The sequence below is a fragment of the Cibotium barometz genome, chromosome 8 (assembly GCF_041138505.1).
Source record: "Cibotium barometz isolate CiBa-2024 chromosome 8, ASM4113850v1, whole genome shotgun sequence".
Taxonomy (NCBI): Eukaryota; Viridiplantae; Streptophyta; class Polypodiopsida; order Cyatheales; family Cibotiaceae; genus Cibotium; species Cibotium barometz.
Genome location: NC_141053.1, coordinates 32,503,998 through 32,528,655, shown reverse-complemented (window position 1 = coordinate 32,528,655; position 24,658 = coordinate 32,503,998). Strand labels below are relative to the sequence as shown.

At 39.6% G+C, this 24,658-nt stretch overlaps 1 protein-coding gene across 2 annotated transcripts; it reads right to left on the bottom strand.

The window, feature by feature from the left end:
• Nucleotides 1-10,598: 10,598 nt before the first annotated feature.
• Nucleotides 10,599-12,976, bottom strand: LOC147636160 (uncharacterized). Of its 2 annotated transcripts, none has more exons than XM_086801597.1 (2): nt 12,835-12,976; nt 10,599-11,611 (listed from the first exon to the last, which is right to left on the bottom strand). In XM_086801597.1, exon 2 carries the CDS (start codon nt 11,605-11,607, stop codon nt 10,669-10,671), a length of 939 nt encoding a protein of 312 aa, XP_086657723.1. In that variant the 5' UTR covers nt 11,608-11,611; nt 12,835-12,976; the 3' UTR covers nt 10,599-10,668. The 2 variants fall into 2 exon arrangements, with proteins under 2 accessions (XP_086657723.1, XP_086657724.1); XM_086801598.1 differs by having other exon boundaries at nt 10,599-11,726; nt 12,835-12,951.
• Nucleotides 12,977-24,658: the final 11,682 nt, after the last annotated feature.

Genomic DNA, 24,658 nt, shown 5'->3' with positions numbered 1-24,658 from the left:
TAGGTGTGTTGTTTTCATAGAGTTCATGAAGGTTGAACCCCTGTGTGTGCCAGTCTAACGACTAGGAAATTGATTCTGAGTCAAAATCAATTGAGAAGGTACAGAGCTAATTCTGAATCAACTGAACATCAGTATCGTCAGCTGAGAGTGTAGGGATCTTGGTTTGGCTTGACTGAGTTGAAAGGAAGAGTTATTGACTTTAGTCTGAGCAGTGTGCTGTTCATCAGCAACAATCAATGGGGTCAAAAGGGTTAGAGATCTGGTGGTTCTTCTATGTGGTAGTTGTTGCTAATGTCGGATGAGTGTCTATTATGATGGATCCTAGTGTGGTTTGAGTGTTCAAAGTGTCTTGAGGTCTCAGCGGACGCAGAAGAGAGGAAGCCTATGTCTGCTGAGTCAATTTAGCCATCCTTGAGAGGACAGTGAGGTTGGAGTTAGCTATGAGCGTGCATCTGTCCTTGACAGGGAGCCAATAATGTGATATCCCTTTGAGTTTAAAGCTACTTAAGGGCCAGAGAGAGTCAGGGCGGACAAGTGGGAAGGTTTCTATTTCTATAGAGGCTTCTGAGTCAGGATTGTGTCAGACTGCTGAAGAAGAATTCAGTCTACTTCAGTCTCAGAAGAAGATCAGAAGAGGGTCAACAGAGTGTCTAGGAAGGTCTTGGGGTTGTGGATATAAGATGTGCTGATGCTGGAGGATAACAGAGAATCCTGGAGGATAAATTTATGACTGGAGTCAGTCTCATCAGCATCATTCGAAGGCAGAATCAACCAATTCTGAGTTAGGTGGATGGGGATTTTGGCCAGTTGGATGTCAGCTGAGGTCAGGAGAGGCTCTTCAGAGGAAGATCAAAGGTGGGAGCTAACCTAGCAGGATAGTTATGAGGTAGCTACATTAGATAGAGAGGTTGAGAGGGTGTTGAGGAGACTTGAAGTGTCCAGTTGAGTCAGCTAGAGGGCTACATTAGATAGAGAGGTTGAGAGGGTGTTGAGGAGACTTGAAGTGTCTAGTTGAGTCAGCTAGAGGGTTGAGGGTAGGAGCCAAGTTGATTGGTTCCCTTGGAGTTGGGATTTGGGTGTCCCCAGTTATGATCCCATTGTGTCTTCTTCTTGTGTGCCTACAAGTGGTGTAGTAGAGGCCATCACCTAGCCACAATAGAGTGGCTACAAGCTCAAGCACTTCAATTTGCTGACTCCAGCTTGGAATCATCACAAGATAAAGCTACGACAACTTTGCCACAATAACCACTATACCTACCACCACCCCCACCCCTACCACCTCTTCCCTAGTTTCAACAATACAACATGCTTCAGCACCCAGTTGTGTCATGGTGAAGTATAAAAAATTCTTCGGGAAATCCTTAAAAGATGTGGATGCCCACATCCTTGTCTTTGATAGTGCCTAGCGGGTGGATGTCCCCGGGGCAGTGGATCCAGAACGTGAAGAAAGTAACTTTTGTACCAACATTACAAAAGGGTGTAGCTCTTTGGGTTGCTCAGTATGAGTATGGTCATTTTCTGACATACAATGCAATCAGAAATGCCTTTCTTCAAAGATTCCAAGAAGATAAGACATCCACGCATGTGCTTGATAAGCTATGCCGCCAGATGAGCTAGAAGAACCTTACAGTCAAAGACTATGCGGCCAAGTTTTGGAAGCTTCTCCATACGACTGGACGCAGCCAATTGGCTACAATGAAAGAAATCCTTAATTCCTACTTCATGAAGGGATTGAGTAAGTAGTTGAAAAGGGTAGTTTGCTGATGCTGATCTCGCAAGTATGACTTTGAAGCAGCTAATTGAATCATCTCTCAGGGGCAAAGTAAGTGTTGGTGGGGTCTGTCAAGAGCAAAGACAGGAGCAAGAGCAGGGGGAAGTCAAAAATTCCACTTCTGACATACGATGCAATCAAAGATGCATTTCTTCAAAGATTTCAAGAAGATAAGGCGTCTGTGCATGTGCTTGATAAGCTATGCTAGATAAACCAGAAGAACCAAATGGTCTGTCACACGGATCTAATTTTCTAGAGAGATATAATTTAAATAAACTTACAAGAATTAATTTAATTCAAATAATTCATCAAATACCACATGCTCAATATATTCAATAATTAAAAGGAAAAACAAATAAAAATACTAAACTCATAAAGCACGACTCCAAGATTGGGTACGATCATCCTCATGTGTATATGACTTATTTTTCCCACACATAAGTATTTACGAGATAATTTATTCCAATTTAGGTCATAGCTTCCAAAAATACAAAAAGGTGCTTTTCTTGCACAACACTCTCTTATCTTAAAAATAGAGTGCCCATAAATTGAGGCTTGGATTTAAAAGCATATCACGCTTTATAAAATATTAAAGACCAAGTCTATGCTTGATATACTATGGCTTTTTCAAAATAAATCAAAATGTGCACAAGCTAGCATATGTATATACAAAGCTTGTTACAAAAATGGTGTGCCAAGTAATAAATTTGTGTAACTTCTCTTCAATCCTCAGAATCCTCTTCACCTATAAAATAACCAACAATAAATTGGTGAAATAAATATTCCATAAGCATACAAACCATAATCACACACATGCTTGCCAGGTGTAAGTAACCCGCAAATCACCCCTATATACGAACCAACTGAAACAAACATTGGAGACCCCAAACATACGTCAATATATCCACCAAACGTATTAATATTTATAATGGCATCACCCATGATATTAACATAATTTGGCTTGACGCAAAGATAATCCAAGCGTCCCTAATTATCTAAGAGGGTAGAATAATATTTGTAAGAGGTCTTAAAATATATTTCCATAACATTCGCTCTTGCTTGAGTTTGCAATTGCCCTCAATTGCCAGTTTGTTGAAAAGAACGGAGGATCTCAAGGAAAGCACGAAAATATTTCTTAGGCACCCATCTTACATCTTCACGAGGATGGTTTTGGAAAGTTATTAAATATTTTCTATATTGATTTTTAGTTTGGGTTAAAGTAGTTTGATGATCAATGATAGTATCTAGGAGTAAAATGTATTCCTCTCCTTCAATAAGAGGTGGTTCTTCATATACTGGATGAGTGGGAAGTGGTCCTTTGAAAGGTTTTAATAAGCTAACATGAAATGAATTATGAATTTGCCAATGAGAAGGTAATTCAAGTTTATATGCAACATCATTAATTTTGTGAATCACTAAAAAGGTTCATAAAATCTTGGTGCAAGCTTAACAGCTGGGAAATTTTCAACACTTAGTCGAAGCTTTTCAATTTTCAAAAGTACATAGTCTCCAAGTTCAAAATATATGGCTTTACGTTTACGATTTTCTTTCTTAACATACTTTCCTAGAGCATGATCAATAAAATGTTTTATGTCATTTAGAATGCTACTTAAATCGATAGTAAATTGATCAACAACTTCAATTTTGTGAAAGTCTAGTTGCCGGAATAGGCAAAAGTTTTCCATACACAGTTTCAAAAGGTGCTCGACCAGCCGAATGAGGAGTATTATTGTAAGAAAATTGGAGAAGATGAATGTACTTTTATCCCATGAGTTAGGTTGTTGGGCAACATAGGCTCTGAGTAGATCCAAGATAGTACTATTAGTAACCTCAGTTTGTCCCCATTCGTTTTCGGATGGAAAGCTATGGAGAAATCTACTTTAGTGCCTAAGTTAGAGAATAGTGTGATCCAAAAGTTACTACAAAATCTTGAATCTCTATCAGAAACAATGACTATGGCAATCCATGATGTACAAAGATTTATTTGATAAACATATTCGCGGCTCATTTGAGAAGTTAAAGTTTTCTTACAAAGTAAGAAATATGCTTGCTTACTCAAACGATCAATTATTGTCCAAATCATATTATTATGACTCAATGTAGTAGGCAAACCTGTGATGAAGTCCATGGATATTTGTTCCCAAGTATCATTAGGAATTAGTAGAGGGGTAAGGAGTCCTTGGGTTTTACCTTTGTAGCTTTAGTTTTTTGACAAATGGAACATTCAGACACAAATTTTTCTATATCTTGTTTAAGATGAAGCCAAAATAATTCTCTAGGGACTAATTGTAAAGAGCTGAAACACCTCAATGACCCATGTATGATGGTTGATGCATTTCCTCCCGTATGAATTATCTGAAAGGTTGTGTAATACACAATCTTTTTTGGAAGAAAAGGTAACCATCATGGCATGAATAATCACCAATAGGGTTCCACCTATTGTCTTTAAGCTTAGTCCAAATTTCCAAAAAAATTGAGTCTATATCATAGGATTCTCTCATAGGACTCAATGGTTGATTTTGAATAACAGAAATGTTGTGAACACTAGGACGTCTACTTAAAGCATCGGCCACAACATTTTCGTTGCCTGGTTGATATTGAATCATAAGTTGAAAACTTTGGATAAATGAAGCCCATTTGACATGTCGATCTCAGAGATCAATGGTTGGGCAACAAATGACGAATGCTTTGTTGGTTTATCTTGATTAAGAATTGAGATTAATGTTTCCAAAGTCTTAAAGCATGGACAACCGCAGCTAATTCTTTGTCATATATACTATAACTTCTTTCTGCTCATTTAAGCTTACGACTTTCATAAGCAATGGGATGTCCATCTTGCATAAGAACAGCACCAAAGCCTTGCCCACTTGCATTAGTGACTACAACAAAGAATGGTCGTTTTGAAAATCTGGTAATGTAAGAATTGGTGCATGGGGGTGCATGGGTTAATGCTCTCTTAAGTTTATCAAAGGAATGATCCTGTCTAATAGTCCAATCAAAATGTCTAGCTTTCTTAAGAAGTTCAGTCAAAGGATGTGCAATGTATGCAAAATTTCTAACGAACTTCCTGTAGTAGCTACATAATCCAAGAAAATATCGGAGTTCATGAATATCACATGGTCTAGGCCAATTAGCAATGCTTTTGATCTTTTTGGGATCTACTCGAATACCATCAGCAGAGATAATGTGTCGTAGATATTCAATTTCTTCTTGAAAGAATTTGCTCTTTTTAGAATTGACATAGAGCTGATTCTCTTGAAGAAGTGAGAACATTTTTTCTAAATGTTGTTCGTACTCTTGACGATTCTTACTAAAAACTAAGATATCATCGAAAAACACTACAACAAAATTTTGATATTTCAAGAATATCCTATTCATTGTTCTGTTGAAAGTAGCTGGAGTATTAGTCAAACCAAATGGCATAACTAAAAACTCATAATGTCCAGTTTGGGTCTTTAAAGTAGTTTTGAAGATATCTCCTTCGTCCATTCAAATTTGATGATAACCAAACTTTAGGTCAATCTTGCTAAAGACTTGGGCTCCTTTAAGCTTATCTAGCAAGTCATCCAGTCGAGGTATCGGATATCAATTCTTAATAATAATCTTGTTTAGTGTACGACAATTGATACACAATTGATATGTTCCATTCTTCTTTTTAAGAAGAAGAACTGGAGCACCAAATGGAGAACTACTAGGTCTAATCAATTCTTTATCTAACAATTTTTTGACTTGCCTTTGGATCTTCATTTGCTCATGTATGTTAACTCTATAAGGACCTTTACATGGTGGTGAGCTACCAGGAAGTCTTCCAGACGAGGTCTTGGTAAGCCAGGTGGTAAATCATCTATGAAGCAATTACAGACATTTGATTTGGAGTCATCCTGGGCAGTAAGCTGGTTGACAAAACTAAAAAATGTCTTCTCCTTTTTTCGTACAACTCTTTTTTCTTGAGTATGAGTTAAAAATGGGCCTAATTCACCCTTGCTCTCTAGCATTGAAGACAAATTTCTTGGTCACCTTTTATTAACCATATGGTATGGGTGTCATAGTCAATCTGAGGGTTATGTTCATGTCTCCATGGCATACCTAAAATGATATCCACACCTTACAAAGGTGCCACTATGAATGTTCTCTTTTCTTTTAGTGAACCCATCTATAATTCTAAATCTTTAACCTCCTTAGTGCAGTTGTACTTAGTACCTTGAACTGCAGCTGTTACCTTGTAACTAGAGTGCGATGCATCTAGATTAAGTGCTTTCAATTATTTTTTAGAAATGAAATCATGCGAACTACCATCATCATGTAATATAGAAATTGATTTTTCTTTTATTTTCCCTTGAATTCTCAATAAAGCATGAATTAAAAACTTATCTTCATCTGAATAGTCGGGATCAGAGTTACCCTTTTGCTTGAAAGAATCTTCGTCGTCTTCTTCAATAACGTTGAGTTGAGCCATTGATGTGGAATTCTTGTTTTTGTCAGGGCAATCCTGCGCGTGAGGTGTCCTTCCTTGTTACATTTGTAGCATCTGAAGATTTGATTCTTTGGTTGCTCATTGGAACTACGTTGCTCTTTTTCCTTGACTTTTTCAATTACTTGAACTTGTAAAATATTATCCCAAAATTTGTCAATATAAGCTTGGACATGCTCTTTATCAATCTAGCGTAGAGTGTGCCATCTTTGATATGCTTTAACTTTGTACTGCGATTTGGTAGAAAATGCTTTTTTAAGAGTTTCTGGAACTCTTTTCATGTTGAAGGTCAATGTTTACCTTGGTTAATCACGTTCCACCATAAGGCCGCACTTTTGATCAAATGATTTCAAGCACATTTAATTAAGCACATTTAAGTTTATCCTTTTCTGAGAACTTCTCGCACCAGAGAAATAGTCATCTAGTTGGCTAATCCATACAATGAGGACTCGTGCATCCTTTTTACCATCATAATTTTGGAAAGTGAATGCCTTTCAACTGATTAGTGAGTCTTTCCAAGAATTTTGAGCACGCAAGGTAGCTTTAATAGTGCGTCTAACATGATCACTTTTCTCCTCATCTAGGTCGAAAGAATTGGAAGAATCAGGTTTGTTTGGCACGCTTGACTTGACAGTCGGAAGAATTGGAAGAATCACGTTTGTGTTTGGTACGCTTGACTTGATGCTCTAATTTGCGTCGGAGTTCTTTCTCACTAGCAATTTATTCTTGAAGTGCTAAAATTTGTTCATGCACCGTGGGTGATATGGGTAAAGAAGCCATTGCAAATAAATGAAAACAGAGAATTTAGCCTTTGAATTCATCGCAAAATGATTGACTTGATTCCTTCCTCCAAAAATATTGAGAAAGTCAAAATTTTCTTAATGCCAAAAATTTTTATAGCAAGAGGCTTCCAAAGAAAAGAAAGCTTCTTCTGAAATTTCTCTCTTTTTTTTTTGTAAGGCTTCTTCTTCTTATTTTAATCCCTTTGAATGTTTGAGGGTAGGCTTTATAGGCTTTTAAAGTTTTTAACTTATAAATAGATTCTTCTCTTTGTTCAGGGTACTGTCGGGATGGCCACAAGGGAGAAGAGATGTTTTTTTAAAACATAAAGCTTTGTATTATAAAGCTTTTTAATATTTATAAAGCTTTGTTAAGTCTTTATTAGCAAAGCTTTATAAAGCTTTGAAATAAATAAACAATCCTTCTCTTCTCTAGGAAAAATCCGTGCAGCGCTGTTATGGAAGGAGAGAATTTTAGTGTAATTTGACGCCGCCACCGTAAGGGAGAGAAGAAGAAAATCAATTGTTTTCTTTTGGTCTCACTTACAATCTTGGATTCAATCCAATTAATCTAGCTTTTTCTTTTCCTTTTATCAAAAACAAATCTAGCTAGAAAAGACAATTAAGAATTTTTTAAAATAATTGACTTGTAAAAGTTTAAGCACCCTTCATTATGGATTCTTCTCTACAACAGTGGTTTAGCAATCCAAAAGCTAAGCCGGATCCCCCTTCAATTGTAGATTTCATTCATACGGATGGATCAAGAAGAGGCTAAGAATTTGGAAAAACCACTTTTCATAGAGAAAGTGGTTTTGTGGTTTTCTACATAGTGGTTTGCCACCCTCCCCTTAGCCTTTGGTCTTTGCCCCTTGGTTAATAGAAGCAACCCTTCCACAAACCTTTGAATTAAGCTTTTTAGCTTTCAATTCTTGTCTCCATCTTCTTATATCTAGCTTCGATACCACTCTCAGATCTAATTTTCTAGTGAGATAGAATTTAAATAAACTTGCAAGAATTTATTTAATTCAAATAATTCATCAATTGCTCAACATATTCAATAATTGAAAGAAAAAATAAATAAAATACTTAGCTCATAAAGAACGACTCCAAGATTGGGTACAATCATCCCCTCATGTGTGTATGGCCTATTTTTCCCACACATGAGTATTTACGAGATACTTTATTCCAATTTAGGCCGTAGTCTCCAAAAATATAAAAACGTGCTTTTCTTGCAGAACACTCTTATCTTCAATAGAGTGCCCATAAATTGAGACTTGGATTTAAAAGCATATCACGCTTTACAAATTATTAAAGATCAACTCTATGGTTGATAAACTATGGCTTTTTCAAAATAAATCAAAATATGCATAAGCTAGCATATGTATATACAAAGCTTGTTTACAAAAATGATATGCCAAGTAATAAATTTGTGTAACTTCTCTTGAATCCTCAGAATCCTCTTCACCTATAAAATAACCAACAATAAATTAGGGAAATAAATATTTCATAAGCATACAAACCATAATCACACATATTTGCCAGGCGTAAGTAACCCGAGAATCACCCCTACATACAAACCAACTGAAAAAAACATTGGAGACCCTAAACATACGTCAATATCCACCAAATGTATTAATATTTATAATGGCATCACCCATGATATTAACATAATTTGACTTGACGCAAAGATAATCCAAGTGTCCTTGAATTATATAAGAGGGTAGAATAATATTTTTAAGAATATATTCCCATAACACGGTTGAAGACTATGCAGCCAAGTTGCGAAAGCTTCTCTGACAACTGGATGCAGCCACTCGGTCACAACGAAAGAAATCCTCAATTCCTACTTTATTAAGAGATTGAGTAAGCATTTGAAAAGGATAGTTGCTAAAGCTGATCTTGCAACTATGACTCTAGAGCAGCTGGTTGAATTAGCTTTCATGATGGAGCGAGTGTTGGTGGGATCTGTCAAGAGCAAAGGCAAGAGCAAGAGGAGGAGGAAGCCGAAAAAGTTTCGCAGAGGAGGATTCTGATGACTCAACTTCAAGTGAGAAATCGAAGGAAGAGGAGGAAGACCACAAAGTAAGGACAAAGAGCAAGAAGGCAAGAAAAGCAAGCTCCTTGGTTGCTTTTCTGCAGCCATGGTTCAGTTGACCAATGAAGGAGAGAAGTCCCCTCCGAAAGTCCAATCAAGTACTTGGTGCCCGAGGTGTATGAATCACGGCCATAGAGCCGAAGAATGTGGCTTAGATGAGCTCTGGTGTGCCATTTGCAGAACAGCCACACACAGCACCGATGCGTGCAAATACAATGGGAGGAGAGCATCTCAACAACCTATGATACAGGGCCCAGTGGTGGTTGGTAGTTCAACCTGCCCCACTAATGGCTCCACAAGATCCATACAAAAGGCCACCATACCACCCACGTGAGAATTTTTCTCCCAGAGATGTACTAGGTGCTCAGTGACCTGCTTTCACATGCTTTTATTGCCATGCACCATGGCATCAAAAATCCGACTACGAAATCTAGAGGAAGCATAGAGCATAGGTGGAAGGCGCCCAAGCTTTGCTGGGGGTCATCCAACCACTGACCGACACCCCCAGTCTTGCCATCTTGTGTATCTATTGAGCAACAACTTTCTTGTAACCAAATCTTGCCAACGGGTAGTACACGAGACGATGTAAAAGGAAAAGAAACACCATCAAGAGAGAAGAGGATAGGGAGTGTCAACTGTGGACTAGGACATTATACTTTGAGGGAAGTCTTGACTCTGATATACAACGATTATTGATATAGTTCTTCATACTGTGTAACTCTATCTGGTTTCTACGTTGCATCAATGTTTTCTTTTTAAACATGTCTTTTATTTTTTTAAACATGTCTTTTATTTGGCGTCCAAGTCTAAGGTCATTCTTGTCCGGAAGTGACTCCTATCTAGACACAAAATCAAGAGCTACGCCCAAGATATCAGTAGATGCATGAGCTAACCTTGATGCTATCGTAACTAACTCCCTTGACATAGGCAGATCGGTAACGCAACGTGCTAGCATTAACTTATCGTGTTGGACACATTTGTACTAGTCGCATCTCCTCCAAAGCCAACAACTAGGTGGTTTGGAGCCACCCAAGTGTCGAGTCTAGACTAGACACCAACACTTTTGGCGATCCTGATGGGGAACGAGATGAAAGGATGGTAAGGAGATGTGTGGCCCAATATGAAAAGGAAAGTATTCACATTGCAATTTGTGGATGATGGAGGAGCTCTATTTGAGCATTTGAGCGAAATTATCCTTAACCATTACCCATCGAAGACGGGTGAGGCTACTCATGAGTAAAACATATGATCACAAAATGGTTAAGAGGTGACCACACTACACATGGACAATTTTGCAAAGCTGAGGCCCATATGGATACCTTGATTTGAAATTTGCATGGCAATGCCAATTCATTTAATTAACTCGCCATTTTATTATATATAGTTGCAGAATGTAAAACACTGTTACAGTCAAATGAAAGAACACAAACGCCCACAGCACAGGTGGTTATCCCACAAAGGAGCCACAGAAGAAGCACAAACAAATACAATACAGATACATCTTTCCAGCAAAAGAGCAGCCTACCCACATACATACATTCACACACACTAGCTAGCTTGCAGTTCTGGCAATGGTGGCTCCAATACAAGCATTGATAAAGTCAGCATCCACAAAATCTGAAGAGAATATCTGCAAGTGGTCACCAAGGCCCTTTTTATGGGCCTGGGAGATGAAGAGCCTGGCATAAGGCTTAATCCGTCTTGTTACAGGCTTCACGCATACCACAACGTTATCGGCTTGAGGGGTACATGTATTTTCTACTCTGTAGAAATACTTCCTGCTATGAACTGGAGCTTGCTTTTCAAGATGATTCATGTTGTTTTGGAACTTGGTGTAAGGAAGATCGGTGTCTGTCCAATTGTCTTTCAGATATGCAGAGCTCCATAGAGGGCTTCCAGGAGATGGAGCCGGGGCCTTCTGTGGTTTCCACACACAGATCACTCTCTTGGGTAGCAGCTCTCTGAGGGTTTTGTCGAAGACGTGGGTGTCTTGAGGTATCAGGCTGTCTCCCAGCTGCTCAATCAGCAGCTTGTCAAAGTTGGGAGGGTCTTCATGGGCATACTCGGTCCTGATTTCCAATATGATGAACTCGGATTTGGTCTCGGTTAGGAACTGTTTCACATCATTCAGAACTCTCTGCACATTGTAGCTCTTCAAGATACCATGACAAACCCGGCAATGTTGCTCCACTCGGATGTCAAAAACCCTGACTCCTTGCACCAGTTGTTTGTATGTAGACAGATTCTGGCACTGGGCAAACGGGCGGGACACCAGCGGCACACCTATCCGATTAGTCGCTGAGTCGTGCGTGCCAGGCCACACCACATCCTTTACCTTCACCCTGTCCAGATCTAACTTGTCCATCCACTCTTTGCGTTCGTTGCTTTCATAATCACTTCCTGGAAACTCTACACCTTCCGCCTTCAGCAGCTCTTCCAATTGTTTCTCCTCCTTTACAACAGCCCTTTGCCTTGCAAGTTGAGACCCCATTTCTCTGCAACAATATGGTGCAAACACAATAACCAGCACAAGCTTAGTTAGTGCCTCCTTACACTTGCTGAATCCAAAGGCCAGCCGAATTCCATACAAGAATCTCTCCCGAGAAAACCCTGCACCAGGCAAACATTAAAATATGTGTAGAAAACTCTTCTGCAAAGGCAAATCTGCATCTTCAGTTCTGAAAGGTCTGCAGACCCTCCAGTTCTGCAGCAAGCCATGGTGTGTACAAACTTCAAAGCCCAAGCCATCTTTATACAAACTTCTCGGATTACCCCTGCCATGGGAGTGTGTACAAGTGCGGTTACACATTTTACTCTTGCCACTGATGGCAGATCTCCTTATCAAAAGCCCCCACTCACAATGGGTGTGTGTACAGTGCGGTTACACATTTTACTACAGTGCGGTTACACGTTTTACTGTTGCCACTGATGGCAGATCTCCTTATCAAAAGCCCCCACTCACCGTGGGAGTGTGTACAGTGCGGTTACTCAGTTTACTGTTGCCACTGATGGCAGATCTCCTTATCAAAAGCCCCACCCATTCCACAAGAAGACTGAGATGTGAAGCCACCGAGGGTATTTACACGCCATACAGTGTACAACCTCACTCTCACTGAGAAGATGAGCACAACCCCATCAAAAACCAGTGAATATACAAAACAACAACCGGCCACCTAACACCAATGGTGGGTGCGTGGTGTGTAGACATAATCTAGCATAGGCAAATCCTGATGCGACGGCCATTTTTCTCCTTCTTTGATGCATAGATAGAGAGGGTATGTTAATGAAGTAGCATGCCATGATATAGTAGGCACTTCATATCGAAACTAAAACAACCTTATATCTAACGACACTCTGTGTTTTATTAATTCAGACAAACTAGCCATTCCAAAAACTGGTCTTCAAAAATTACTAGGTAAATTTGCGTACACAACGAACATTCATCAGTTGTAGTTAGACAGGAAATAAAGTGTGTGAATTAATCAGAGCAATAATTGAATCGATTAGTTGTTTGGTAGTGCTTTGCATTCCATATGGCTGAACAGAAGGCTCTCGGATCTGCGTTTTTCTAAAACTTGATGATTAATGAAGGTATTTATACCTCAAGAAGAAGCATTAACCAATACAGTTGTTGGAGAACAACAATGGGAAAGAGGCTACCAACACTTGGCTAATCCAAAATTGAAGCTCATAAAAAAATGCAAGGGAGGGGGGTTACCTGGTCGCAAAGCTCGAGAGTGTAAATATTATCAGCAGACTGCAACAGCGAGCCTCAAGGGACTACTGAGCCTTTGTGTTTTTTAGTAATGATAGGAATTTTTAAAAAATATATAATAATAAATAATATGTAGTATCTATCTTCTTCTCCTTTTTTTTCTTTACTTTTTAAAATGTCGAAATTACTGCAAAGAGTGACAAAGCAGAGATGAGAGAGCCCGTCTCATTTTTCATTCAAGGCCGGAACCGAAATGGTGATAGAGTGGAGTTAAATTGGTGGAGGGCCGCTTGCCCAGCTGTCGTGTTTGTAGTAGCAGTTGACGTACCACCCACCGGGCCTCCACTCATTCCTGACCCACTTAGGCCAAAGTGGCTTCACAACTGATCGGTGGCGGACAAGAGTTTTTGGTGCGCGCCCGCCCACCTTAGCTTTGGCTGATCGAGTGGACAGGTTTTAACACCTCCACGGTGGCATACCACGTTATCCTTACTCGCATCTCTCCCTCCTGCTTCGAGAATCGAAATGAGCTCCTCAGCTCTAGCTTCTCAGCCGTCATAAATTACATGTAAATAGTAAAATACTTGCAAGTCTCATCCCTTTCACGTCAAATTAATTTGACGACTAAGGGCGCCTGAAAGGTAACCCTGATCACCCAGGCCACCCCTCACCTCAGTGCAGTCACATGGGCCTATCAAAAGGCAACAGGGACATGCAAGCTACCCCTCACCTCAGTGTAGAAACACGGCTCGTGTGACTACACAAGCATCCCTCATCAGTGTAGTCACACGGCTTCTGACTCCGACTCTAGTTCTGATTTAGCTGCTGATGAAAAGGGAAAGCCTACTAGGAAGGATGAAGGGCAAAAGCCTAGTAGGAAGGATGTTCAAGAAGAACTGAAGGCCGCCCTAGTTAAGATTGCCAGAGGACATGTGTTAAAATGCAAGCAAGATGATGAACTATGGTGGATCAAATGCAACAATCAACATAATTAGCAAGTGATTAGATGATGATTAAGACGAGATTAGTGAGCAATTAACTAATAGCTTAATGTAGGCATGGATACTCAAAAACCAGCAAATACTCATTAGGCCAATGCCTCAATTTATAGTGTTTACATCCACAAGATGCCAAGCATCTAATCCCATTGATTTCTCCTTGATTTGTACCACCTCCCCTACATCTGGGGGCACTTTTTCCCAGAATCTTTCCACACCCCTATATTCGCTCATGCTACCCTTGATTCTCTTATCAGTAGATAGCTCTCACCTTTTCACTGTTACCCACTCATTTACAGATTTCTCTTTTACAGCCTCTTGCTAAGGGCTTGTTCCTGCACACACCCATTCACTTGTATATTTCAATAACATGAAAGAGAACTAAGACTTGGCAGTACGTGTAAGAATCATGGTCATCCTAAGGAGGAATGACTAGTCCCTTTTGCTTACCCATGCACCATCAACAACAAAACCAATCATACCACTAATAAATGGTACTACAACACCATGAACGGAAGTAACAATCGGGATAAGAGAGCAGTTGGTGTCCCATGTAATCCTAAATGGAGGTTCTAGTATATTGTTAGATAGCCTAGCTAGGAAGTTGGAAATCAAAGTAAGAAGGCAGTTCGTGTCCCAAGGAATCCTAGATGGAGGGTCTAGTGTATTGTTAGATAGTCTAGCTAGGGAGTTGGGAATCATGCCAAACCAACTCCATTCTAAGTCAAGATGGCAGACTAGAGGAGAATCCTACCAGTTGGTATTGTCCCCCAAGAGAAGAGATTGAGATAATAGGATGAGAGAACAAGATGCATATTCCCTAAGGTGTTCATTGTCTTGAAGATAATAGAGATATCAAGAGCTTACCCCATGCTGTTGGGAAGGTCATGGCTTAGGAGCGAGAAGATCAAGCACAAATAGAAAACGAACTGGATTAACATGAGGAAATGAAAAAGAAAAGTTAGAGTGTCAGTGGTGGTTGAGCCAAGGATAAGTTGGCAAAATTTTCTGGAAGCTGGGAATGGGAACTTTTGAATTAGCACAAGTTTGGATGGCAAAAGACTATTGAAATCGGTGAATGGCTACATGCTAAAGTCGTATTATGGTAGGATTTGGATCAAAGTATCGAGAATAATGAGGAACAGAAAGTGGCCAAAACAAGACTAGTGGAGTCCTTGATGAACCTTGCATGTCCCAACTATTTGGCCTCACCCACATCCCCTAGTGAAGGACACATCACTCAATCTAGTGTTGTGAAAGTGAGTGGTGGCTAGGATCAGTAGTCCCAAGTGAGGAGGCAAAGCTCATGCAAAGGGTGAGGATGCCAAAGCCCCTTATCAATGGACTAGGCTAGGAGAATGGGATAATATAGTGGTGCCCTTTGATGAGACCCCGCCCCTAGCAAGAGAAATTCAGAAGATTGCTGCACAGATGGGCATGGAATACCAAAGATAAGAGAAGATCTAAGGAGCAAGAACATCAAATTTATTATAATGATTCCATTCCTCTCTGGAGTTTACAGAATCACATGCCTTTATTACCAAGATGGATATATTTGCCATGACCATGTCAAGATTGAACTTTCCAAATCCTAAATTGATTGAAATGGAGGATAGGAGGCTAGAAGAGAAGGCAAGAGGAGTAGGACATGCTCTAGTTAATAGCCCATTGAAGAGAGTACAAGGTACTGCTCATGGACAAATATTGAGTTTGTATCTAGAGGCACAAATGCATCAGTTAACCTGAACTAGAAGAAGGGATGAGACTGAACATAGCTTTCTCTAGGTGTGCCAGATGTTGGTGAGTGAACACACCCATAGTTCATAGCCAATATACTTTCACTTATCTCACCTATAAAGCACTCATGAGTCGACAATATTTGTTTGTAACAAATTTTTGTTAACGGTTCAGGTAGTACCACTGATATGGACACAAAATGGTTGAGCATAGGGTAGAAGCACATAGAGGCATGTACTAAGTAGCATTGTATGTTTGTTATGTCACTAGTTAGTCTGGTCATGTGAGAAGAAAATCTTTCTCGAATGAGATGATATAGACACAAAAAGGTTGAGAATAGGGTGGAAACACATAGGGACTTGTTACAGAGTAGCTTTGTGTGTTTGTTATATCACTAAATAGTTTGGTCTTATGAGAAGAAAGTCATGCTATATGGCATAGTAAGTCTTGTTGGTAATGGAGTTAGGAATTTGATGTTGCTTAGTGAGAATTAGAAGCTAGACTGAGTATTTTTTAGCTCATTTGTGTCTTTTACTTAAGGTTCAATTTATTATGCTCATTGTGTTATATATATGTTTTATCTAGAGTGTGTCTATTCATATCATGATGTGTCAATTTGTCTTTCTTGCACAATCAATGGTAAGAGGAGGCACTCCTTAGCCCATTCTGGACACATTTTGGACTATATTGTGGCTTGTCTCGACCAATTTCTAGAGCATCCTCCTTGCCTGTATCGAATAGTGCTGTCTTGCCCAGTTATGGCATTGGACATAGTTGTACAACCTCAACCTCAACCTCAATAACCCTTTAGGTAGGTCACCAAGTAGGAGAGTGGATATACCCAAGAGTACCCTAGCTAGCCAAGGAAGATAAAAAAATCTTGGCAACAACCACCATTTAGCCAGAAACTTTTTCCATGAGCATAAATTCACCAAGCAAGATCCTCAAGAAACAGAGTCTTGAGCCCCCATCATGAGATGCTTGAAGTTCAAGGCTTCTACAAAGGAAAAACTTCCATATTGGTTCCAAAAACCTCACCATCTGCACCACACTCCCAAGCTAAATATAGTTAAGCCATGACCACAAGCCTCACTTTTAGCCAACACCCTATTGGATCCCAATAAGGTTGCCTAAAAGCACAACTCTTCTATGAAGGGAACCCCCACATTTAGGTCTCCAAGACAAAACAATGTCTAAAAAAAACCATGGAACCATGCCATCAAATGTCAGACCAAAATTGGAGACTTGGAGACTTAAAGTCGTGCCTCATACATCACCCCCAAATTCTAAGCGAGAATGGAGAGAAGTGGCTATGGCCTCATCTCAAGAGCCAACACCACCTCCAATGAAGTCAAAGGATTTTATGCACACCAAGAAGTAAGAGGCAATACCTCATCCATGTGCAGACCATGTGCAAAGGCTTTACCCATTCCCACCGCCACCTCTGTTTGAAAGCACTAAGGCATTTATGCCTTCTTTAGCCTTATTATTTTTTTCATGATGCTTGAGGTTTACACTTGTGCAAGGTGCATTTCCCCTCATATTTGAGTGCATAGACCGATTTTGATTCTACTCACAATGGCTCCATAGCGAGGATGATTCACCTTTCTAGATTGACTCCTAATGTTAGTCTACCAAACAACTGCAAGAGACACAAGAGCCTCCATACACACCCACTTAGCTTGAGGATCACCCTACACATAAATCAAAAGTGAATGTGCACGAGAATTAGTAAATATCATGAGTAAAAATGTATTTATCATTTTTCCTAAATCATCTCAATGGTGTCATCGGTTAGTGTCTAGCCACCAAAAATCGAGGGTTTGAATGAACCTCGGTAAAATGTCCTCTCGTGCGCAAAGGATGTGATTCACTACATTGTCGATGGAGACGGTGGATCTTCAATCTTTCATTTCATTATATCTGAGGTCAATGTGCACACACATGATTATCTCCTTGATCAAGTTTCTACGTGCACATGAAATCAAATCACCACCATTTTCAAACAAACCAAGTGGGGTTAGCAATGCATAGCCAATAACCATTTGTCAAGAATTTAAATCACATTAAAGAGACTAAATTATTATAATAAATATCAAGTAGATAAATAAAGTAAAGTCATGCATGCAATGTAAGGAACAAAATGCAAGTGTAGTCAAAACATGGGTCTTCTCATTCTCTCTAAGGCTAAAAAACTATCAGTGCATCCTACATGAAAGTTGGTCCTTGCATGATGAACCTAGCTAGGTCTTTGGTTAAGCATGGTGCATTATCCATTGGGGGGAATACATCTAGAGTGTTTTGTCAAGGTGAAGAAGATCATTGATCAGTGCTAGCAAACTTTACATCACTCAAAGTTCTTAAGACCATTATCTCATGCACAATCTTGTTAAAGTGCTCAACTCTCTCAAGATGCACTTAACCCCAAATAACTTAACCTCGTAATCAAAGTGCTCAACTCTCTTAATATGTACTCAACCCTAAGCTTATCAAAGTTCTCAACTCTATCAAGATGCTCTCAATCCCAAATAACTTAACCCCTTGGACAAAATCCCATATATGTGATGGTGACACTTATGAGACAAGGAATGATGCAATATGCTACCAGCATTTAGAGAAAAAGATCCAGAGAGAGCCATACTTGCCAAAGAAGAAGCCATGGAGTTTTGTACTCATGGAATGCATTCTAAGATAGAGTCATCAAAATGTGTGAATAGTTCTAACTTCTAAAGCTAAGTGATGATAATAGTCAGGATAAAAAATAAGATGCCTCCATGAATATATAAATGTAGGTGGGTTGGCGATTATTCCTCATGTATAAATCTAAAATTATAGAAAATGGGGTGAATGTTTTCAAACAATGCCCTAAAATGTCCAGAATTGGGAGAATATCTTCTAAAACCCTTCAAAACGACCAAAATTTGGGAAAATGTTTTAAGATGCTAGGAGTTTTGCTTTAAGGAAAAACCCCAAAAGATAGCCAATTGGTGAAGATTAGCCCTTATTGTTTTCCTTGGTAATAGTGCATAAGAGGATGTGATGAAGAAACCTAAGGCTCATAATCTCATGCTCTATGGGAAACACACACTCATGTCTATACACTAATGATGAGAATGGGGTAAAGTAAATGGCTTCCTTATATGTTATATTTTATGCCCATATGGTTGCACACCATCCTAATCTCTCTTATGTGGTGCAACAGTCTTCCTTAGGATGGTGTGATCAATTGTTTATTTGTACTCTCAACTTGCCCGTTTAGTAGAGAGTTTATATGGAGTAGTCTTATCATGTCGTATGTTGAGATAATCAATGATGTGTTTGATGACATCATTTAGGAAATGAATGCCATGATTTGAGACCAACTCAGCGGGAGCTCCAAATCTATAAATTATTTGCTCGATTAAGAAATTAGCCATGTTTAGGCATCATCCTTCCCTATCGCATGTGCTGGACCATTTAGCAAAATAATCACTTGCGACTATTTGTAATTATTTTATCCATGAGATGATGGTGTAATGGGTCCCATGTAATCAATCCCCCATTTCACCAATGGAAGAAAAGTAGTATAAAGATGAAATGCTTTTGATGCATTAGGTGGTTTCATGATGGGTGCAATGGTAAATGCTTGTTTAAGTGAATTGAAGGTTGATTGAGCCTTGAATAGTAGCCATAACCGTATTTCACTTCTATCCTCAACAAAATGTTCAAAGGATAGATGATGTGTGCCATGTCTTTTATGAACTTAGAGTAATGTTTAGCATACCCAAGAATTTCTCTTAATTTTCTAGGGGAAGATGTCTCTATCAAGCCTTTGACTTTAAATGGATCCGTAACAATCCCATGTTTACTTATCACATGTCCTAGTACCTCAAACGTTTCTCTATCAGTCCCCAATCTAAGGTCATCCACGAATATTTTCAAGAGCTCCATCAAATGATCCTTAAAGTCTCATTCATTAAGTGCTAATAAGTTCTTGGGGTATTACACAAACCAAATGGCATCACATGGTAGGAATAAGTTGTTTTTTAACTTATCCTCATTGGCCACAACTATTTGGTTATATATAGAGAAATAATCCATAAATAATAGAGTTACTTTCCTACTAGTGAATTTAAGATCTGGTCAATGAATGGATGTGGATAATAATCCTTCACTATTCCCTTGTTCAATTGCTTATAGTCCACGCAAACCGTCAATTGCTTATCCTTTTTAAGGACTATAACAATTGGGGAACACCACTGAGTGTTATTGACATGAAAGATGAACCCTGTGGCACAGAAGGGGAAGTTGATGGTCGTAAAAGTTGAGCAAGCTAATTTTGATTATTAACTAGAAATGGGTTTTGTGTAGGAAATTATGGAGTGGAATACATCATTGGATGTTGAAAATCCCCCATTTGATTAGGAGCATAAGAAGGATAAGGTGTGTGATTTAGGTTATATGTGTATCTATACAAGCTCTTTATGTGCATATGCTACACACATAAATAGCTTGGGAGGACCACTAGATCTTGAGTAAGATATTACATATGCTATTCACCAGGGATTTCATTAACATCTTCACAATTTCGTGATCACGTTAACAAAACCTATTGTTAAGATATTAAAACTTGTGATCACATTGTATATTCACATGACCTGAGCAATGACCTGCCAGAACCCACTAGTCCCGTAACACCTCCGAGCTTTTGGTTTTCCCGGCGGGCCCGCTGGGATAACTGCTTATCCCGGCGGGCCCGTCGGGAAAACCAAAGAATACCATCGGGGTTCTATTCTATTTATAAACACTGCCCGACACCCATCGTGGAACTTTTGGGGAGATAGTCCTTGTTTTGGGGGCATGATATCTCTCCTCAAAGTACTTGTAGAGCTCTCGAGTTGCTAGAAGTGTCCTCTTGGGAAGAACGTCCTTATCTTAGGGGCTATCGTCTTTCCTTGTAGGCACTCCTAAGGCTATTGAGCCACTCGTCCTTAGTTCTTTGAATTGGGGGCAGGGTGTGGTTCGTAGCTAATACTTGCGGAGATTTAGGGACAAATTTGGAGTCATTCAGCTTTGCATTTGAGCTACGTAGGTAATCTACCTCAGTCTGCTTTATGAATGGTTGGATGGAGCCAAGAGTCCTGCTTAGGGACGTGTATTGGTTCTTGATACTTTATATAGTTTAGAGTAGACAAGGGTCTATTGTCCTATACTAGAGTATTGGGCAAGCATAGATCTTTGATTTTCTTTGTGAATGTTAGAGAAGGTCTATTGTCCTATACTAGAGTATTGGGCAAGCATAGATCTTTGATTGTGTAAAGTATCCTTAATTGGGTACAAAAGGCATCCTTCATTGGGGGTGTAATGTGCATGATAGTTTCGAAGTAGTTTTGTAGTAAGACCTTGCAAGATAGTTTCGAAGTAGTTTTGTGTTATGTGATGATCTTTTGTATTTGTCAAGATAGTTTCGAAGTACTTTGTCTGCTAATGTATGCATTAGGACCTCAATGGAAGGCTTCTTGGGCCCTTTTATTTGGCAGTTTAAGGGAGTCAAACCTTTTCTCTTAAGAAGAAACGTTTTCTAATTAGAAGCTTCAAAACGGCTACTTTATTCGAATTTGAATTTTGGGGGAAAAATGGAATTTGAAATCTAGCGGATAAAACCATATCATGTAACATATCTATGGAAAGCTCTTGATGCGTAGATCACGGATCTGTAATCTCCGCTCAAATTGGAGCTTGTATGTAGAAGTTATGGAGGTCCGAAAATTGTAAAATTGCCCCCCTCCCTTTTGGGGGAAAAAGTGCACCCTTTGACCACTCTTACACCTCTCTTAAAAACCCAACATTTCAGTCCACATGGCAACCCCCCATTTGGCTATTCCTTAATCACCTTGATTAGGCTTGGGCAAATTAAAGGGCCCAAGAAGACCCCATTCACTTCCTAATGTTTTGTAATACGTGAGTGACTTTGTTGTTTTTTCATTTGTGTATTCATTGTTATATGCTTGGTTGAATAGGTTATTTGTTGAGATGGAGGACAATGTTGGATCCAGTGATACCTCCAATAGAGTCCAAATTTCAAATAGCAGGAAAAAAAGGCACCTGGGATAGAGTGGCAATATGCAATTAACGTTGGTGATCGATTCATAGATTGGGAGTGTAAGCTATGCCATGCAGTAAAATCAGGTGGGGCGCCTTGACTAAGAGAACACTTTTTAGGCGGACCGAAGAAAAAGTCATGTACCCACCCCTCTGCACCTGTAGTGGCCAAACGCATAAGAGAAGAAATTCAAAAGAAAGATTCAAGAAAACATGACACTCCTACCGTTAATGTATCAAGGCAGCAAGAACACTGTTGTTCTAATCATCAAACTCCCGCTACATCGCCTAGTTGTACTCCGAACGGCAATGTGCAACCAGAAAGTAATCTACCCAATGCATCTTCCTGCAAGCAAAACTTTGACGTAGGAAATATACCCATGCGTCAAAGTTCATTGCAAGAAAGCCTACGTCAAGGTCGACTTGATGATGCACAACTCGCCCTTGCTAAAGCGATTTACTTTTCTGGGAGTGCTATGATGATGGTGGATAGTGAGCATTGGAAGAGAGCATGGAAGAAAATTGGTGAGTTTGGACCAGGGTTTTCACCGCCTACGTACCATGCTATGCGAAATGATCTATTAGAGAAATGTTATGTGCAAGTAAAAGAACGTGTACAAAGAATAATTCTTAGGAATATAGAGCTTTCTGGATGTAGTATAGTAAGTGATGGATGGTCTAATGTACAAAGAAAACCATTAATTAATATAATGGTCATTTCACCTAGAGGTGAGACTTTCATCCGTGCCGTGGATTCAGCTGGTTCAATCAAAACTGGGGCTTACATTGCTCAAGTCATTGGCTCTGTGAAGTGGGTGCCAAAAATGTAGTCCAAGTCGTCATGGACAATGCAAAGAATTGCAAAAATGCATCCAAAATCCTACAGCGACAATATCCACATGTTTTTCCGGTAGGCTGTAATACTCATAGTTCCGGTAGGCTGTAATACTCATAGTTTGAATCTTGTATTAAAAGATTGGTATAAAAGTGATGATACCAAATGGTTTGCCTCAATCGTCGTCGACACTGCTCGCCAACTTGTGAGATTCATGCTCAAGAGACAGAGAGTGTTAGATATTTTTCGACCTCGCATGTCAGTTATGTTAAAGCTTCCAGCGGAGACTAGGTTTTGCACTCACTGTTACACTTTTGAGTCTCTTCTTAGAAATAAAGATGCAGTTTGCGAAACATTTACATGCATGGAATTTCATGACTGGGAGAGAACTCAACTTGAAAAAGTGAAAGAGAAAATCAAAGTCTTGAAGGCAGCGCTTACGAGAAGAAGTTGGTGGAACAGTGTGATGGATGCATACCATGTAATGATGCCTGTTATGTATGCCGTACGAAGTCTTGATCAAAGAGCGCCTAATCTCGGAAAAGCATGGATGCAATGGTGGACTGTCCAGCGGAGTTTGGAGTGTCTTGAGAAATTAGAGCATCCAGTGGTGGAAAAGCAATGGCGTGTACCATTCTCCAGTAGACAAAGAAAAGTCCTATTGAAGTACTTTCATGCTAGATGGATTGGAGCGCATTCACCACTACACAGTGCTGCTTACATGTTAGATCCTGAATATTGGAATATGGATTTGATGTCCAACGTTGAGGTGGTGCAAGATTTTTATAAAGTGATAAATACTTTCTATAATAATGTTGATGATCGTGTAAAGTGCATAAAGGAGATGACCTCATTTCGATTGAAAGAGGGTTTATTTTCCAACTCCCTTGTTCAACAAATGGCTAAAGAGCAACCTGCATGGAAGTGGTGGATGATGAATGGTGGTGAGCATTATGCTTTATTGCGCAACCTTGCGATGAAGGTTCTAAGTCAGTGCTCTTCAAACTTAGACTCAGAAAGAAACTGGAGCATGTACAAATATATTCACAGTACTATTCGCAATCGACTTCTTGCAGATCGAGCAGATAAACTTGTTTACATGTATTGCAATGAAAAGATCTTGCGAGACATTGAAAGCGAAGAGTATGAAGAAGATATGCCCAGATGGATGTACAATTATGATGATGTAGTAGACGAGAACTTTGATATTGGACATAGGTTGTGCACCACCCTTGAGATAGAAGACAATTTAGACATTGACTTAGATGAGCTTAATTTAGCAGACGAGAGAGTAAACGGTGAAAGAATTTTGGAGCAAGATAGTGACATAGAGGAAGAAGTCATTCATTAATTTCATAAAAAGTACTTGTACAAATGATCGTATTTGGAGAAATTATCAATACAAAAGTAGGATTTATGTCTTTCTTAGCTTTCATCTTGAAATAAATTGCGAATTACACTAGGAGTTGCATCTAAAGGTCCTGGTGGTTTATATTCTCTAGCCATGCCGAACACTGTATAAATACCTTGATTTCTTGGGACACTGCACAATGCACATGTGGAAGTATTTTGCATTTTCCTCACTAAACATATTAAGTGGTAGTAGTGTCCACAGGGGAGTATATACTGGCCGCCCATCGAATACTTTGTAACATACAGGACATTGGGGGGTGGAGGAACTAGTAGCCTCAGCAGAAACTCCCACAAGATCAGGATGTATCAAAAAATGAGAGGTGGTTTCCTTGGCGCACAGGAGCAATATGTGAAGAGATGCTCTGTACATCTTGGCTGATCTTTGTGAGCTGCTCTTGAATCCCTCTATTGGTCGGGGGAGGAGTTGACGCTTGAGATAATCGCTCAGCTTCTTTCTCCTTCTCTGCTAGCTGTGCCCCTAAGCTTTCTTTGACCTTGTTTAACTCCAATCCAGTGCCCTCCACCATGAGAGCAAGTTCCTCTCTTGTGAATGTCACTGTCTCTTCACGTATGTCGTGGGTGTTGACAGTGGCCTCTCTGGAGGCGAAGTCCACTGGAGTTTCTAGGATAAATTGTGCATATAGCATCTTAACAAAATAGAGTGGAGCGTCGGCGTTATGGAGAGGACGACCGTACACCTCCAAGAAAATGCGCTCGGTATTAGTTTTGATATCATTGTGAGTGTAACGTGAAATCTTCCACC

What these genes read in the sequence shown, in the direction of transcription:
- LOC147636160 (XM_086801597.1), bottom strand. Translation starts at nt 11,607, where the DNA reads ATGGGGTCTCAACTTGCAAGGCAAAGGGCTGTTGTAAAGGAGGAGAAA.